The sequence below is a fragment of the Myxocyprinus asiaticus genome, chromosome 21, assembly GCF_019703515.2.
Source record: "Myxocyprinus asiaticus isolate MX2 ecotype Aquarium Trade chromosome 21, UBuf_Myxa_2, whole genome shotgun sequence".
Lineage (NCBI taxonomy): Eukaryota > Metazoa > Chordata > Actinopteri > Cypriniformes > Catostomidae > Myxocyprinus > Myxocyprinus asiaticus.
Genome location: NC_059364.1, coordinates 29,066,677 through 29,086,117, shown reverse-complemented (window position 1 = coordinate 29,086,117; position 19,441 = coordinate 29,066,677). Strand labels below are relative to the sequence as shown.

At 43.0% G+C, this 19,441-nt stretch overlaps 1 protein-coding gene across 3 annotated transcripts in view; it reads left to right on the top strand.

Moving 5' to 3' along the window:
- Positions 1 to 19,441, top strand: part of LOC127412244 (calmodulin-lysine N-methyltransferase-like) — a 185,104-nt gene that overhangs the window by 108,646 nt on the left and 57,017 nt on the right. For all 3 annotated transcript variants that reach the window (XM_051648466.1, XM_051648468.1, XM_051648467.1), the window contains one exon: positions 11,085 to 11,145. In XM_051648466.1, coding sequence (XP_051504426.1) covers positions 11,085 to 11,145 — 61 coding nt within the window. The remainder of the gene's footprint in view (positions 1 to 11,084; positions 11,146 to 19,441) is intronic.

Genomic DNA, 19,441 nt, shown 5'->3' with positions numbered 1-19,441 from the left:
TTGTAATAAACCAAGACTGCATCTGTCTATCAGTGGATGGGTGTTACACTCTAAAAATAAAATGCAATAAAAGATGCAGGGATACGAGAGTAGCGGAAAGACAGACACATTTATTGACCGTTCTGTATTGAAAAAAACAGCTAATTCCAAAGTTAAGACAGCGACAACCACAGACTCTTTACTCCAGCAGTGGGAATCTGCACGAGAGCATATGTGACCAAGATGGCACAGCTCACGAACACCCGTCTCCCATCGCACAACACAGCCATGGAACACTCAGTTTATACAGGAAGGAAACACACTGCGTGCTAGTGAACGGCATCAACAATCAGCTCACCTGGTAACCCCACACCCGAGAGCAATTAAGAGAGAGGGAGATAAAGACAAAACACATGCTCTACATACAAACAAACAATACGGCCAAGAAGGCCATCACAGTGGGGGACATATTTTGCTTTTCTATATCCCGGAAAAGAGCATGAGCTGCAGAAAAACTGCTGACACTAAATGACACTAGCCACAACGAACATTTATCACAAACTTCAAAATAACACATTCCAGCACCGGATCGCCAATCAAAACATACACAGATCAGATTAAATAGAAACTCCTACTCAAGAACTGAAGATGTTTCATCTGGATTATACACATAGCTGACGAAAGCTATTTCAGAATGTGCTGAGGACATGTCTCAATTGACAGCAATATATCGAATAATAATTCAATGAAACTTGAGAAAAAAAAAAAAAAATTTCTCCATGTATTTGTCCATATTGTCATATTGTTGTTGTGGTTGAGGAAATAAGCTCAAAAAAACCTAAGCCCACAAGTACCCAAACATTGCACATGCACTGTAGCAGCAACTGCATGATTGGCTGCTGCTGTAACCCATCATGCCATTGGCCGCTTCTTTAACCTATCACACAGTTGACCACTGATATACTTTCACGTGATTGGCTGCCACTGTAATCAATCACACGATCAGTCTGTGTAGTCATTTGTGCGTCCGATGAGAGTTGAAGCAGTTCGACATGAATAAACCCTACACAATGTCAACATCTTACATTTAGATTTTATACATTTGTATACTTATACTCGGGTGGAAGATGGGGTGGCAGTGCCTTTTCTTATTTGCCACCCCAGTAGATCCGCCTCTGCATCTGACGTATGCATGTCATTCCATAAACATTCAGCACAAATTAAAATCACATTATGTCCTTGTCTAATTATTAAACCGTAATGGCAGTGATTTAATGAGATAAATACATAGTTTTCATGTGCTGCGCACTTCAAAGTGAATGTGTTGAGATGGTGTGTGTTGACGGCGGCTGATCATTTAGCGCTCCTTGGCTCATACACGGAGAACACCAACATTAACATTGCATGCTCTGTTTGTTGTAGATGACAGCGAGCAGAGTGCTAATTCACTTTGTATCATGAGCCACATACAGACTACATATTTATTTAATTAAATAGGAGCTTTTGCAGTTTAATAATCACAATGGGTCATGAAGCTACCTGCCTTTCAGGAAGAGAAAAGCTACTGTCAAAAACACAGAAACGGAAAGGGGTTCACTCAATAATAAAAGCTTTCACCAAATAAAAGCTCAATTTCGATAGAAAGAAGTACAACAGAAATATATCACTACAGTATAGTTATGTAATGTTCACTGTAAAGCTACTTATACTAATACTAATAATAATAAACTGATAATAAGTGTATTATAATTAAGTGATATCTCACATCTGTGATGCTCTGTTATGCAGCACTTTGAAATTATTTGACAAAAAATCTCCAATGTTGTATTTTGGTTTGTGCTGTGAGGATTTGTATAAAAGCAATTAATTTGATAAAAAATAAGAAAATATTATTTTAAAAATTAATTGTTCTATTTTTATTAGATAAAAATTTTAATGAATTAATTTATTTAGACACCTTTTACAAGGAGGAGGGTGTGGCCAGGCTGTGCACGGCCGGCGCTGAATCAGCTGATCAGCAAGAGAGCGAGATAAAGTGGAGCCGGAGGCACCAGTTCGAGAGAGAGAGACGCACACAGCCGCGTTGCATGTGTGTCCTTATATTTGTTTGTTTTATGTTAAGTTTCTGATTAAACTTTATGTTTACTGTTCAGCCGGTTCCCACCTCCTCCTTGCCCGATCTTGAACTGTTACAGTGGTGCCGAAACCCGGGTGGGAGGAGGGATGCGCTGTCGTGGAGTCCTCGCCGTTGCCATCCGCCAGGGGAGCAGCCGCGGCTGTCTGCCTGGGGACGAAGGGGTCGCTGCCGAGAGCCGGAGGAACCGCTGCCATCTGCCGAAGAAGGGGAGGAGCGGTTCCGTCCACTGGGGCCGGAGGACTCGCTGCCGTCCTCCAGGGGAGGAGCGAGCTGGCGTCCCTTTCCTTCTCTCCACGCCTCCCCTTGTCTCTCCCCCAGGTTCACAGGAGGTGGGGTGGACCACCGGCTGACAGAACGGTCGGAAGGACAGCGTCTCCCCTCCAGAGATGGGGGGGGGGAGGGTAGTCAGAGCAGTGGGGCCTGGCCTGAATCAGGGAGGAATGTGATGAGGAGGACGGCGTGGCCGGGCTGTGATGGTGCACGGCCAGCACTGAATCAGCTGATCAGCGAGAGAGTGAGATAAAGGGGTGCCAGAGGCGCCAATTCGATAGAGAGAGAGAGAGAGAGAGACGCATGCGGCTGCATTGCATGTGTTTCCTTATGTTTATGTTAATGTTTGTTTTATGTTGATTTTCTGATTAAACTTTGTTTACTGTTCAGCCGGTTCCCACCTCCTCCTTGAACTGTTACAACACCATTTTGATAATAAAATTGAAAGAAAGTGTTGATATGGAATTCAGATAATAAACCAAGAAAAGCATGTATCGTATCGGCAAGTACCAAGAAGGAAGTATCGGTACTCGTTCTCAAAAAAATTATATCGGGACATCCCTAATATTTATTGACTCTTTAGGGGGCGCACACCCTTCAGCTTTCATAAAATGCAAACAGATGTACATATTATAATATCATTTGTTTTAAGAATGTAGGCTATTCTATATATATATTATTTTAGAAATATGTGTAACCCAAGTAAAGTAATTAACTTAACTGATAGTCATTAACTTAGATCAGATTACAAAAATGTGAAATATTATTTGCTAATTAGATTACAGTAATTGATTACTTTGTAATTAATTTACACCCAACACTGTTGACATGAATTGCGTTAAAGTGATTGGGCTACCATCTGTGCGGTTGAGAGGACTTTTTTCAGACTTTCGATGCATTAATAAATATTTTCACTAGTGTTTACAGATGTGATCATTCTTGTTCAAAGGCCTTTTGTCCATGGCGGCTGGTCATTATACCTCAGAAAACACTCAATGTTAATTACCCACATGAACTAAAACAATTCATTTTTCACAAAGGGAAGGTCTGTGTGTTGTCTTTAACATGAATGTGAGATGTTTTTGTCAGCAAGCACATTTACAGTATCTCATCACCTGTCTCTTCACCTCCTTTTTTTCCTCACCTAACTGTTCCACTCTCTCTCTCTCTCTCTCTCTCTCTCTCTCTCTGTCTCTCTCTCTCTCTCTCTCTCTCTCTCTCTCTAAATATATATATTCATCCCTATCATTTCTCTCCCTCTTGCTTTAATTGTTTATATGCATTAACATTCTCCAAACAGACCTTGTTCAGGTGACAGGGCTGTAATTTGGCAGGTCCCTGTTCCCTCGGTGCAGCAGAGAGAGGTAGGCAATTTAGGCTCATGCGGCGGCTGTAATCTGGGGTTTTCAACGGGCCGTGTCGTTCCAGCCTATGCTAATCAATCAGCTGCGGCCTGCACCCGCTCATCTGACCGGCATAGCCTCGCACCCACGTGCTGATATATCTATTAGTCTGCCGTCAGCCCCGCGCCGCTGCGAAGATGAGATTCCACCAGCTTTGGCATTTTCTCTCACAGATAAGTAAGCTATCAGACCACCGGATAAATAGCAGAGCAAAGAGTTGCCCTGTCCCCTGCGCGCCAGTGACAATGCAGCGACAGCTCTCCTCCCCTCATTATACACCGTCATCCCTAATCCAAAAAAGTTGTTTACCAAGAGGGGAGGGTGGCCTTATCTACCCGAGGCACAATGTTGCAGCTTTGAAAACACACTTGTGTTCGCAGCCGGGCAAGACGGAAAGGATTTTTCCCTTCTATTCTGTCATTTTGGTGTGGAGCTGTGTGGTTACTTAGAAGCTTCCTTTTTTTGTTGATTGCTGTGCACAGTGAAAATTGCTGGTGGTGGGGGGGGGGGGGGGGGGCTGTCTATGAATGCTTGTGTAGGTTTGTGTTGTAAAAGATTAAGCGTATAGAATGTGAACAGAGCGTTCAAGATAGCGAGACATAGCAGATTGGAATTGAACGCAGATGACTCAAGACAGGTTTTTAAAAGTGTTTCTTAAAAAGGGGCAGCTTATTGCGTGAGGCGCTGAAAAAAACAGCAAGACACTCTGCAACGGTAAAGGACGTCCATATGGTGCATTTATATACTGTATGCCAGGGCTGGAAATTTAATTTATGGGTCCTGGGACTAAATTATAAGAGTGGGCCCTCAGACCTTTGATTTTTTTTTAAGGTAATTTAAAGACCCACATCATCACAGGAACCGGAACAATGTTCCCAGTTGTCCATCTCTGGCAATGGCCCTGACACAGACAACAATTAAAATATAGCACATAAAGACACAAGAACACACCCTGAACAGCCTCTAAGAAAGACTGTACTCTGTGTTGGAGACAAGATTACACCTCTGATTGCTTTGCACCCCAACTTTCCTCGTCCTCTGTGAGATGCCTTGCAGTGACTTTGGTTATCTACGGATGTACGGAGAGTGAGTGAATGTGTGTGTGTGTGTGCATTTGTGTGTGTGTGTGTGTGAGTGAGTGAGTGTGAGTGTGTTCAGTAATCCTGAGTGGGAGTAAAGTAGCGGATTGAGGGAACAGATTGCAGTTGATCATGCTGAAATTCGTTCTTATCCGTTATTGGATCTGAAATGGAGGAGGCTTAGGAATTATCAGAGTCTGGTGGTAATGTGGAGATCATCTGGAGAAAGCTCAGGGCCAGCTGGGATCCTAAGAGGGAGGAGGGAACGCACAATTATAAACACGCTCACAACATTCTCTGTTTTGTTTCTTGGAGGCTGACTGCGTCCGGATACCTGTACTGTTTTCTTCATCCTCTACTTCTCAACCATTGATGAAGAATGTTCTGTATGTATGCAGGTGTAGCATAAATACATTCCCACATACTACATCTGCCATGTTGACAATGTCCTTTGACATGTGTTTATTTTTATTTTTTTTGGCCCTGTTGAGATAGCAAAGAATCCACTGGAAGCACACCTTACAATCTCAGCACATGCAGTGCATCATCCTGATATTGTTCGCCTATGTATTGTGAATACTGAGTGTGGTGAGCAGGGCGGAGCCGAGTGGTGTCTGGGCAGAGTGAGGCCGGGAAGATAAGTGGCGAATGACTTCCACCTGGACACCACACCGGACTCGCGTTCCAGTGAGGGGAGGGGGGAGTATTTAAGGAGAAGAGACAGCGGCAGATGGGAGAGAGATCTACGAATCTTGTCTGCGTGTCTGAATGTTTTTATGATTTGACACAGCTGGCTGAAAAGCAGTACCTGTTTTTGTTTCTTTGTACACTGCAAAGTGTCATTAAATGTCTATGTGTTTGTCAAGCTGGTCCCAGCTTCCTCCTTACCTTCTTAATTGTTACACTGAGTTTTCGGACGTTCTGCTTATTTGCTGCTTACTGCTTTTTGCATACTTTGTCAGGGAAGTATGCATATGTGTATCTGCTTCTTGTCTCTTATTTATTTATTTTTTGTGTAATTATCTATGATTAATTTATTATAGGTCGTCAATTTATAGATGAGAGTTTATGTCATGGGAGCATATGATATGGGACTGATCACAACCTCAATATCTAACAACACATAGAGTGCTGTCATAAGCTGCCTGTTTGTTAGTTGCTTCATAAGCTCCTGTTCTTTGCTCCTGTTTAAACCCATAGTGTCAAGGGTCTCTACAAACATGCTAACAAACAAATTAGAGTACTACGAGTACTATGTGCGTAAGTAAGTGTCGGGCGGCATCTGCGCGTCTCATCCCAGCTCATATGATTAGTGTCTGGCCTTGCCACTGGGATTAGCCAGGCACTGCACTTTTCCAAAGTTCACAAGATCAAGAGTTCACCTACACTTATGCTGTTTGGAGGAGGACAGCAAACAATTTCTGTACTACTAACAACACCAATCAGAATTGCAAAAATAATGACAGTTTTTACAAATTTCAACCACAGTCTTCTGTTGTTTGATCAAACAGGTAGTCCCGCCCCAAACTCACCCCAATGTTCAGGTCTCTCAAACAAAGTGATTGCAATTCCCTTTGGTGCAGCTAGTGATACAGAAATTACACACTTTACCTTTAAATCTAAAAGTATCTGGGGGATACCAACATTTGAGAGGCTGAGACTAGGAGCAATGAGTGAATGGGCCAAAATATTTAAAAGGTGGTCCATGCAAATACTGAGGTCAATATGCATTCTTTTTCATATTGCATGGCAGCATTTTTTGAAGAATGTCTTGAAAAAAAAAAACAATTCTATCAGAAAGACTTGCAGACTTAAGTAAAATTGGCATAATATTTATTTGATGAATAATATGAAACAGGAATATAAAGTTTTTTTTTTTTTTTTTTTTTTTTTGCATAAGCCCCGTCTGCCAGTCCGATGAAATTGCTACTCGAACCATCAGATCCTGCCGGAGATAGGAGGCAGGGGCGAGGAGCCTACCCCTGTGCAGGACAGGACACAACTGGTGGCAGTGGAGAGGAGGAGGTTGCCATGTTGGCACATTGAAACAGCAAAGTGATAGATTGTAAGCAGACTTATAAAGCAAAGGTTGATACATGATTTGTTCAGGAGCTACCTAGATAATAGCGTGATGATGTACAGCTGCAAGTCTTCCTGCTAGAACTACGCTACGCTTACATTTATTTGGGCCATAACGTTTTGGAAAATAGCAATAAATGTATTTTCTGCAGTGTCTTTATGTCCTTGTCCTTTTTATGATTAAGTTCATCTTAGAGCAATGTAGCTAAAACTTCAAAACTAAATGCCTAGTATGTTTCTGTATTGAGCTAGCATAATGAGATGCTATCCAGTGCTGCGTATCAATTTTTTTGTTTAACAGCACTTTTTAGATCAAAATTTGAGGGAAGAAGTGAAACAGAAAGAAAGAAGGTTTGAAGATAGAGAGAGTGGCAGAGACGGTTCTGTGTCTCATTTGGTAATTGATGGTTAGAAGTGATTGCATTATCCCCAGGAAGAGGTTTAATCTGCTATCACCTTATGTGTTCTTCATATCCTCAAGTGCATCTTGACCCCTGGACATAGAAAAACACACTGATACACACATGGCTGTCTCTTCTGAACAATCTAGGTTTTTCGCTTAAGCGGTTAATGACCTTTCCTCAATAAAAGAACCCAGTTTAAAGGGTAAGGTTCATCCAAAAATGAAAGTTCTGTCATTATTTACTCACCTTCATGACAGTCTAAAACCACATGACTGACTTTCTTCTGTGGAACACAAAAGGAGAAATATTGCAGTGTACTATTTTCAGTACAATGAAAGTGACCATGGGCTGTCAAGCTCCAAAAAAGATTCTCAAATGACTTAAATTTATGTCTTGTACTCACACAAAGCAACCATATGGATGCTTCGGAAGATTTGGACTTTATAGCAAGAGTCGTGTTGACTACTTTTAGGGTACTTTAATGCTGTTTTTTTTTTTTTTTTTTTTTTTTTTTGCCTTTCTGATCTTGACAGCCACTTAACTATATAGTTTTATTGTACAGAAAGGTTTATACGACCTTACACGTTGTGTGCATGTAAACACTGAAGTCTTTTCTTATTTGTTATTAGCTTATATGTTTCAACAAGAGATGAAATATTCTGAGGAATTAACAGTATGCATTATGTAGAATTTACAAAAGTATAGGAACCTTTGCTGCAAATAGCTGCAAGTTTGCCACAAATAAACCATTTTGCAATGATATAGTGTATGTACTTATATTGAATAACAAGGAATGGTCTATTTCTTCATGGTCTACCCATGGAGAAAGAAGCGGAAGAAATCCACCTATTGCTTTAATTATATCTCATTGTATCATTATTGAAAAACCTCTAAAAGCAGAAAAAATCCTGCCCTTATGAAGCAGCACCTATGTTATCTCACCATTTCATACAATTGCTGAATCAATCCATTTAAAATGTCATTTTTAAAAACGTCTGATTTATGAGAATGTCATTAAGCCATTTGCACCTAAATGGAGTATATTTGAGAAACCTCAGACACTTTCTTCAAAAATGATCTTTGATGTTTGTAATGCTAATGTACAATGCACGTTTCTATAGTTAATGCTTGAGGAAGCAGAGAAACACATACAGTATCTAGTTGTATAAAATTAAGCTTCAAATCTTAAGAAACCACAAGCCAATGTTACACTTTACTTGAGTACAGTTTTAGATTATTACTGCAAGGCAATAAGATTTAGCCCATCATTCAAAGTCATAGATATTGGATTTTTTAATCCTCAGTCTCAGTCATAGAGAAAACATAAACTTCAGAGATTACAGAGAATCGAGTGAAATGGTCAGTGGGGCCGCCTGGATGAGCCTAGAAGTTGTTGTGACGACCTCTAAGTGTCATTCTTTTCTGTGTAGCTAAAATCCTTGTGATAAATCTTACACTAGCCTCTAAAAATGTCAGATGCTTCATCTGCAAGTGGAATACCAAGCAGGTGCTGCCTATTTTTTAATAGCAGAGGCATATGTTGACATTTTATCAATAGACATTATTAAATCTTGCTTGGGTGAGTTAATCTCAAACTGATGGTGCAGAGAGGTTGAGGAAGACGGGCCTAAACAGGCCTTTCTGAAAGGCAGGTCATAAGCTGCTTATTATATCGACTCCTCTAACAAATGCACACACACACATTTTCTAACCCCCCCCCCCCCATCCATCTTTTACTAACTCTGTATTTCCGTAGTTCTTGTATGCACACATGTACTGACAGAAAACATAACCACACGAAAGTACCAAATCATAATTTTATCTCTTCTTAGTTCTAAAACTGTAAAATAAATGAAAACACTTCACAAATTGTTCTACATGTAGATATGTTAAAAAGTGAAGTTACGCACACAAATCCAAACACATAAGAGCTCCCATCAAAGACAGATGGCTCAGGGGCCTAAATTTATTGAAATGACTATTTTCCTCAGCTGCATGTGTGCCGTGTATGTGCATGTGTGTGTCTGAGAGACAATAGCAGCTTTATGGTTCTTGCTGGAGCTAGCAGAAGGAGCAGAGGCTGACAGTGGGTGATAAGACCACCAGCCTGCTTCTTGTGATAATCGTTCGCTGGACCCCCACTCACTCTGTGCACAGCTTACAAGTCTAAGTAGCCAGAATCTTGTGTGTGTCTGTGTGTGTGTGTGTTGGATGCAAGTTCTAGCGAGCAGATGCTGTTCTTTCTCTGAATAGAGAGAAACCGCCTGTGTAAAAGAGAGTGAGAAATTGTCTTTATGTTGCATCATACTGTATGAAGGTTATCAAGTAGGCTTGTAGGATCCTTGTGTGGGTAAAAAAGCAGTGGTTTTTACACAAGATTTTACATTGAACATCAAGTAGCGACCCAACATAGTACCAAAATTGTGCAAAAGTAAACAAAAATATCTGCAGTAATTAATCAAACAGAACACATTGTTAACATAGTTTGTCCTTGCCGCAAGTGAACCCGTATTTAATGTGTGCTGCATCCTATTTTCTTTTAATTTGTGTATATTTGTTCATGGTTTTGAGGATGAGAGTATGTCATGCAACCTGCCCATGTTGGCATCTGCCTAATTTGGCTAGCTTCTATTAAGTAATGGATGAATTTGTAGAGTTTAATTGGAGGTAAGGCCTTTGACATCATCAATAATGGATACTGTAGATATAGGAGCTGTTTTCACCACCTTTGTAAAAGTTGATAAGGCTGTTTATTTTGCTATTCTAATTATGCACGATTATATGGTTAGTTGCATTTTATTTAGGGCTAGGTATTGATACAGATTTCCCAATTCGATTCAATTACTATTTACAAGCTTTCGATTCGATATCGATTCATATGGGTACATTTCTGTTACAATGTCCATTTTGCTTACATATAAAATAAATTATTTCTCAGCTAACGCTCTTAATTATAAATGAACCTTCTAGGCAACACTTCTAGGTACAAATCAAAAATATAAATTTTACAAATCATATTTTATGATTAGTTTTTCATCAAATTGGTAACTTTAGCTTCTGAAAAATTTTCAAAGTCAGTCTATTCCATCAATTTATGTCTTGAAATTGCATATATTATGTTGCATTTACATTTTTGTAAAATACTTATTGTTTACTTGCATAATTTCTACTATTTACAAGTATTTACATTGATATGTAGAGCTCGTGCTTAATCAGTACTTTCTCTTTAAGACCAACGACATCGGCCAGTAAGGGCATATAAAGAGAAAAGACGTGCGTGGTTTCTTTAGCGTATCCATGTGTGATTAGAATTAAATGTTTATTTATTTTAAATTTTTTTAAACTGACTGTAAAAACAGAAATGGTATTAAAAGAGACATTATTCAATGACATATGGATCTGTGGATCTCGTCTTTTGACACGAGCTAAACCAAACTTTTACTCTCAACACGCAGTGAAACAGACCTGCAACCCATTTTTTAGTCACAACCCACCAGTTGAGAACCACTGTAATAATGTGAATCAGTTGTCCTTAGTTTTCATAATTCATAATGTTATGGAACTATTATTAATATTCTTGAATATTCTCATTTATGTGATCTGTTCATGTATCTATCAAAACATTCCTCTCACTCTTTATGCAAGGAAGTGTGGGATTAAATGTGCATGATTAACAACATGGAATGACTAACTAGCTGAATGTTGACCTCCATCTTCTTTCGTTCTCTTTCAGGTGTCTGGCCCTCTGAAGAGGTGATGGCCTACTATTGCCTGAAGAAACGTCACATGTTTACGTGAGCCCTCTCTCTCTCTCCCTCTCCCTCTCTCTCTCTCTCTCTCTCTCTCTCTCTCTCTCTCTCTCTCTTTAGCTCTCTCTTTCACTTTGGCCATATGACAGAAAGGCAAGGGGCACTTTTTGATTTGCACTCAAGGCAGTATACAAGCCTTTGATTTCCTGTTTTTACATTCAAGAGGCAAAGAAGGGAAGAGAGGCTTATCGATCACACAGCACCAAGCTGAAGGTCAACTGGACATATAGAGACAGAGCAGGGTTTTGCGCCCTTGGGCCAGTGTTTATGCTGGAGTGTGTTTGTGTGTGTGTGTGTGTGTGTTTGTAAGGAGGATTTTAAAGGCATAGTCCACCCAAAAATTAAAAATGTTTACTCAGACCCATGTCTTTCAAGACTTGTATGAATTTCTTCAACAGAAAATTACTTATTTATAGCAGAATGTCCAAAATGCTCTTTTCCAGACAATGAAAGTGAATAGTAATCACGGGTGTCAAGCAAGAATATTCAGAGAATATCAGAGAATAACAACTTTTTTCTATTCCTCACACAAAGCTATCAAATGGCTTCAGAACACTTGAAGTCATATGCACTACTTTTATAATAATTTTATAGTGCTTTTTTGTCCTTTTTAGAACCCATTCACTTTCATTATATGGAAGAGAACAGCTTGGACACAACATGAGTGTGATTAAAATAGCAAGACAGTGAATTATCACTTTAAGACCTGTGGATGGTTTGGTTTGTGTATTGCTTTTGTCCATATTCATACCTCTAAATAAAAAAAATCTAAAGAAAATTTGCATGTAGTGTGCGTGTAGTATGTATGTTTGTGCTTGGGTGTATGTGTATCGATGCATGCACTTGTTCCTGTATGTCATCAAGGACTGTCACCCTCTCGCTTCCAGACCTGTTATCAGGCACTCACCAAAAAGAGAAAAAGAGAAGGATAAAGGAGAACAAAAAAAGTCAATTTGCAGTGAGCGCCTATCTTTTCTCTTCATCCCTCTGGTTTTTTTGCCTTTCTTTCCACTAGCCAAATGTACAGCCAAATAGCTACCTGTCACTGGGGCTTTGTCCCCTCTGCGGCTCATACTAGCAGTTTTGTGCGCATTAATTTTTAATTGCACTCCCTCATACAACAATCGCTCTCTCTTCATGTTCCACTCCGTTTCTCTGTCAATGGAAGGTGTCGGATCACGGGGCTGAGAGCAGACAAACACATGGAGACTGTTATCACGGAGCAAAGAAATGACAGGCAAAATGATGAAGTCAAACTGCCAACGTGTGTATGTGTTAGAGAGAGGGGGCAGTTCTTGCATGTGGCTCTGGATTGCTTTTCATCTATAAGGACTCTCTACTGTATATTTTGTGTATGACAAACACCAATACATTCTATGCAAATTATAGTCTTTTGTAAAGGCTCTCTTATTCTATTCCTTACTGTGTGAACTATATGAATTACGTTTCATATGAATTATTCTGTTCTGTTGGTGTAGGTCTATCTATATAAAGTGTGCATGTCTGTGTGTGTTTTAGACAATATCCAAGGCCCTGCTCACTGACCTCTGGGGGGGTGGGTGGGGGGTATGCTACCATTATTATACCATAATATTTTTTGAAATTCCCTGGAGTGCCATGGAAATACCATGGTATATGATTATGGTAATCATTCTGTACCATGATACAGTGGGGTTCCATTAGATGTGGACTGATATTGGGTTTTGTCCATACTCATAAATAAGGTGGGAAAACAGGCCAATAGCCAATTAATCGGCCAATAGTTTTTTAAATCCATAGTATGAATGAAAACTTTCCACTCAGTGTAAATAGTGCTGAACTTTATAAAAAAAATTAACATGCCCCCATGTTGAGTATTTCGTAAGTCATGTTGATTATTTCATAACAGATTTGACTTTGTGCTTTCCCTGGTGATACTTCAAAAAAGTACTCCCACACTGGTACCTTCTTTGCCATTTGAAACTGATGAGAATATTAATTAAAATATTACAGGACAAATGTGTTTGTTTTTCAACAATAACAAAAAAATAAAAATACTGCCTAAGAAAGCTAAATAGCTACAGTATGGTAATATTGCTCAATACTGACAATGTTTTTATTTTATTGTCATATAAAATTTATGAATGATTTACAAGAAAGGGAGAGAGAAAAGGGGATAGAAATCAAATCAACTCAGGTCATCTTTTATTTTATTTATAATTTTAGAATGGCACTGTACAGTATATATTATATATCCATGTGCCCTCCCATGAACACATTGTATATTTTATATAACAATGTGCCTTCTTATGAATATCAGATTTATATTTCAGATTTATATATTTTACTGCGCTCTTTCGTTTCTTTTGCACAGAACTATAAAGTTATGGGAAGCTTGGACAGAAGTTTATTTTGTCAGAACTGAGAACACTTTGGAAAACTTTTTAATAAAAAATAAATAAATAAATAAAATATATATATATATATATATATATATATATATATATATATATATATATATATATATATATATAAAATGGAAAACTTTCTGTTCCTATGCGGGTGCATTTACACAATGTACTATGCTCGCACTTTGTCTTCTGATGCAAGCGATCGGCCAAGCAAAAGCAAAAACTCATTTCAGCATCATATATCATATTTATCTACTTGGCAACGAAACTTCTTTTGCGCGCTCATGTTTATAACCTCACTGTAACAAATAGGACGCCCTTCAACCACCCAAAAATAAAAATTCATCGGATCTGCACAAATTCATAAGTACATTTTTTTTTTATTCAAAACGGCAAATTAAGATGAAAGAAAAGCAGCTTCCATCTTTCGCTTTGTAGCATTGTTCTAACCATTTGAACAGCTAATGTTAGCATCCTCTCCATCTTGTCAGCAAGGTAGTTCTCCAGTGCAGCAATTAGTTGAATGAATTATCAAACCACCTACTATTAAATTTTGGATGTCTTAAATGATTAATTTATTATATTATGACTATCTTTAATAATAACCTGAACTATATACATACCTTGGCTTTTCTCTGTCAATCAGCTTCTGAAGTGTCTGTCTCTCTGCCTAGCCTAGTCATGTGAAACAGCAAACACCATGATTTACAGTGTAGAACCAAGGAGTTCCAACGGCAGAATTAAAAATAAAAATATTGGGAACTATAGCGTTGATTATTTCCGATTGCCAATAGTTAAATAGTTATCGGTGTTATCGGTTATCGGTGTAGATTATTCTGTAAAACCTGAGACCACATTGAATATCTGTGATTCAAAAACTAATTTAAAACTGGAAAAAAATTGAGGATTCTGAAAAATATAAAGTTAAAAAAAACTTTTGAGGTAAAATGAATGGGGTCATTCACACCAAACATATTTTTGCATCCAGCTCTGCTGATTTTCAGTTGTTATTCTATGTAACATGCACGAGATGGACATTTTTGACCATTGTGCCGTCTCGCTGTTTTTCTGCATTTCGCGGCATGTTTTTTAAGATGCATGGGCCCGAATTGCGAGAAAAAACTTAGTGATAATACACTTATAATTATAATATAGACTCACTGAGCACTTTATTAAAACACTCTGGTCGTTATAAAGTACCCGACGTGGCCTTTAGGCCTCAAGGTTCGACATGTTGTGCATTCTGAGATGTTACTGCTCACTACAATTCTACAGAGTGGTTATCTGACTTACCGTAGCCTTTCTGTCAGCTCGAACCAGTCTGGTCATTCTCCGTTGATCTCTCTCATCAACAAGGTTTTCCTGTCTGCAGAACGGTCACTGGATTTTTTTTGTTTTTGGCACCATTTCCCAGGAGATCAGCAGTACAGAAATACTTTACAGAAAAACCAGCCTGTCTGGCACCAACAAACTTGGCACGGTCGAAATCACTGAGATCACATTTTTCCCCCATTCTGATGGTTGATGTAAACATTAACTGAAGCTTCTGACCCGTATTTGAATTGCACTGCTGCCACATGATTGGCTGATAAGATAATCGCATGAATAAGTAGGTGTACAGATGTTCCTAATAAAGTGCTCAATGAGTGTATATTAAAGGTAATATATTAAGGGTTCCCTATCTGTCACTAACTCGACGTTGTGTCGATGTAGTGACACTAGGGGTCACTCTTGGGAGCCTGAGACACCTCTGGTCTTTTGATAAAAGGCCAATGAAAATTGGCGAGTGGTATTTGCATGCCACTCCCCCAGACATATGGGTATAAATGGAGCTGGTATGCAACCACTCATGCTCATTGTGAACGGTCATGCTCATTGAGCTGAATTCTACTGTTCATTCACCTCTGCTGGATCTGACGGCGCATTTCAGTGGCTTCTCCCTCCTCTGCACTGGTGCACTGCAGAGAACGCCCCTAGGCGCTTCGGCAGAAAACAAGAGAGTATATTTTCTGAAAGAGCTTTTTTCCTCTAAAAGAGTATATATTTCTCTAAAAGTGCGGCACACACGGAACGTCTTTTTAAAGACACGTCTTTTTAAAGATGTCTTTCCGATTGTGTGTTATTCCTGGTTGCGGTCGTTATCTCTCAACTTCGGATGGTCATGATCTCTGTCTTTCGTGTTTGGACGCGACCCACACGGAGGCAGCATTTGTGGATGGCTCATGTTCTCATTGCGAGAACATGACCATGGCAACGTTGTGGTCGCGGCTTGCTTTCGTAAGAAAGCAAGAAACCCCAGCGGCTCCCCGCTTCGGTCCTTCTACCTACGGGTATGAGGCCAGCGCAGCTAGCACTGGGGTCGATTTGGGGACCCCAATGGGATCGCCTCCGCCAAGTATCCCCCCACAGACCTCCCATTTCCCAGCACGCTCGTCTGCCCCAATCGGGCTTCCGGATGAGTTCGCCGGCGAGTCTGGCTTCTTGTTCGGAGCCCGCGAAAATGATGAGCTCTCGAGCGCAGCATTGGAGAGCAGGCTTGTCCAGTCGGACGCAGAAGCCTCAGCTGGGCTTCCCCCCTCGGGGACTATTGCCCAGTCACAGGCCTATGCCGAAATGACGGACATGCTTTCCTGGGCGGCCGCGAGCGTCGGGTTAGAGTGGAACCCTCCACTCTCCCCTGAACCCCCGCTCAAACCAGCCACGCCCCGCTCCAGTGCCATTCTTCCCAGAAGTGCACGAGGGTAGGTCCACCAAGCCAAGGCGTTGAAAGAACTGCACGAGGGTAGTTCCGCCCCAGATTTGATGCAGGAACTGCGCTTGGCGACCAACCGCGCTCTCCGAGCGACGAAGGTCACGGCGCGGTCTCTAGGGTGGACGATGGCCACACTAGTGGTCCAGGAGCGCCACCTTTGGCTCAACCTGGTCGAGATGGGTGAGGCCGACAAGACACGGTTTCTTGCTGCCCCCATTTCCCAGGCTGGCCTATTAGGCGACACCGTCGAGGACTTTGCCCAGCTGTTCTGGGTGGTGAAGCAGCAGACGGAGGCAATCCAGCACATCCTGCCCCGGCGTGGCTCAAGATCCCGCACCCCGTCTGCTTGTCGCCAAGGGCGTCCCCCTGCGGTGACTGCACTGGCTCTGCCGCAGCCTGCCCCTTCGGCCTGGCCCCGACATGGAGCCCACCGCAGGAAGCAGATGCCACCCGTCTCACAGTCAGCACCTAAGAACCCACGGAGGTCGTCAAAGCGCCCCTGAGACGGGCGACCCAGGGACGAAGGAACCCACTCACCTGGAGCTGGTAAGACCACTCCATCCCCCGGTGGAGGGCCGAGCAGAAAATCTTTTGTTGCCTTTTTGTTTGATTTCGCTGCATGCCCAAGTGGCTGCGGTACACAACAGTTCAGCAAAAGAGCGGTTTCCTTCCTCCCTGGGTCACATACCCGGTGTGCACGGTCGTCATCACGACTACCGTCCACGGGTTTTTTCTTGCAGGATTGGCTGAGCGCCCAGCTGTGGCACACAGCCACCCCCGATGTGGCAGTCTCCACGGGTTACGAGGACAGGCCTCTTCCTCCCCTGTCCAGGCTGTTCCGGGGGTGGTCACAAGGAGCCAGGTAAGTGCTTCGATGTCCCTAGACTCAGCACGGCCACAACGTGGTGTGGCACCTCGAGCACCGCCCCGCCGCGAGGCCCCACCTGCCGGTACGTCCGACGACATTGTCCCCTTGGTCCCCCTTGCGCGGAACTTGGACGCGTGGCTTGCGCTTTACAATCCGTCGAGATGGCTGATCCGGACTGTCTGACTCGGCTACGCGATTCAGTTCGCCAGGCACCCACCCAGGTTCAGCAGTATTCACTTCACCTTGGTCAAGAACGAAAACGCTCCTACTTTGCGTGCGGAGATCCCTACCCTCCTACAGAAGGGCGCGATAGAACCTGTCCCTCCAGCCGAGATGAAGAAGGGGTTTTACAGCCCCTACTTCATCGTACCGAAAAAAGGCAGTGGGTTGCGGCCAATCTTGGACCTACGAGTACTGAACCGGGCCTTACACAGACTCCCGTTCAAGATGCTGACGCAAAAACACATTCTGGCGAGTGTCCGGCATCAAGATTGGTTTGCGGCGGTAGACCTGAAGGACGCGTGCTTCCACGTCTCGATCCTTCCTCGACACAGACCCTTCCTGCGGTTTGCATTCGAGGGTCAGGCGTATCAGTACAAAGTCCTCCCTTTTGGCCTGTCCCTGTCTCCTCGCATCTTCATGAAGGTCACAGAGGCTGCCCTTGCCCTGTTAAGGGAGGTGGGCATTTGCATGCAAACTATCTCGACGACTGGCTAATCCTAGCTCACTCTTGAGACATGTTGTGCGCACACAGGGACCTGGTGCTCTCACACCTCAGCCGACTAGAGCTTCAGGTCAACTGGGAAAAGAGCAAGCTCCTCCCGGTTCAGAGCATCTCTTTTCTCGGTTTAGAGTTGGACTCAGTCTCCTTGACAGCGCACCTTACGAATGAGCGTGCCCAGTCAGTGCTGGCCTGTTTGAAGGCATTCAAACAGAAAACAGTGGTTCCACTGAAACTTTTTCAGAGGCTCCTGGGGCATATGGCATCCTCGCCGGTGGCCACCCCGCTGGGATTGAGGCATATGAGGCTGCTTCTGCACTGGCTCCAGACTCGAGTCCCGAGAGAACACATCACGTAGTCATCACGCCGGTCTGTCACCGTCTTTTCAGCCCTTGGCCCGACCTCTCATTTCTACGGGCAGGTGTTCCTCTAGAACTGGTCTCCAGGTGTGTCGTGGTCACGACAGACGCCTCCAAGACAGGCTGGGGCGCTGTTTGCAATGGGCCTGTGGACGGGCCCGCGACTGCATTGGCACATCAACTGCCTCGAGTTGTTGGCAATTCTGCTCGCCCTGCAGGGGTTTTGGCCGTTGATCCAGGGCAAGCACGTGTTAGTTTGGACAGACAACATGGCAACGGAAGCATATGTCAATTGCCAAGGCGGTCTGCGCTCTTGTTGTATGTCACAACTCACCCGCCGTCTCCTCCTCTGGTGTCAGCAGCACATCAAGTCGCTGCGAGCCACTCACATCCCGGGCAACCTCAACACTACAGCGGACGCACTGTCACGGCAGGTTACCCTCAGGGTAGAGTGGAGACTCCACCCTCAGGTGGTCCAGCTGATTTGGAGTCGATTCAGACGGGCACAGGTGGACCTGTTCGCCTCCCAAGAATCCTCCCACTGCCCACTCTGGTACGCCCTCACCGAGGCTCCCCTCGGCATAGACGTGCTGACACACAGCTGGCCCCCTGGCCTACGCAAATATGCGTTTCCCCTAGTGAGCCCACTTGCACAGACCCTGTGCAAGGTCAGGGAGGACGAGGAGCAGGTCGTCCTGGTTGCACCCTACTGGCCCACCCAGACGTGGTTCTCGGACCTCACACTCCTCGCGACAGCCCCCTCCCCCGGCGAATTCCCCTGAGGAAGGACCTTCTTTCTCAGGGACGGGGTACCCTCTGGCACCCGTGACCAGACCTCTGGAATCTCCATGTCTGGCCCCTGGACGGGACATGGAAGACCTAAGCGGTCTACCACCTGCAATGGTAGACACGATCACTCAGGCTAGGGCCCCCTCTATGTGGCGCTTGTATGCCTTTAAGTGGCATCTGTTCACTAAGTGGTGTTCTTCCTGACGGGAAGACCCCCAGAGATGCGCAGTTGGATCGATGCTTTCCTTCCTGCAGGAGAGGTTGGAAGGGAGGCTGTCCCCTTCCACCTTGAAGGTGTATGTTGCCGCCATAGCAGCACACCACGACGCAGTCGACGGTAAGTCTTTAGGGAAGCACGACCTGATCTTCAGGTTCCTAAGAGGCGCCAGGAGGCTGAACCCC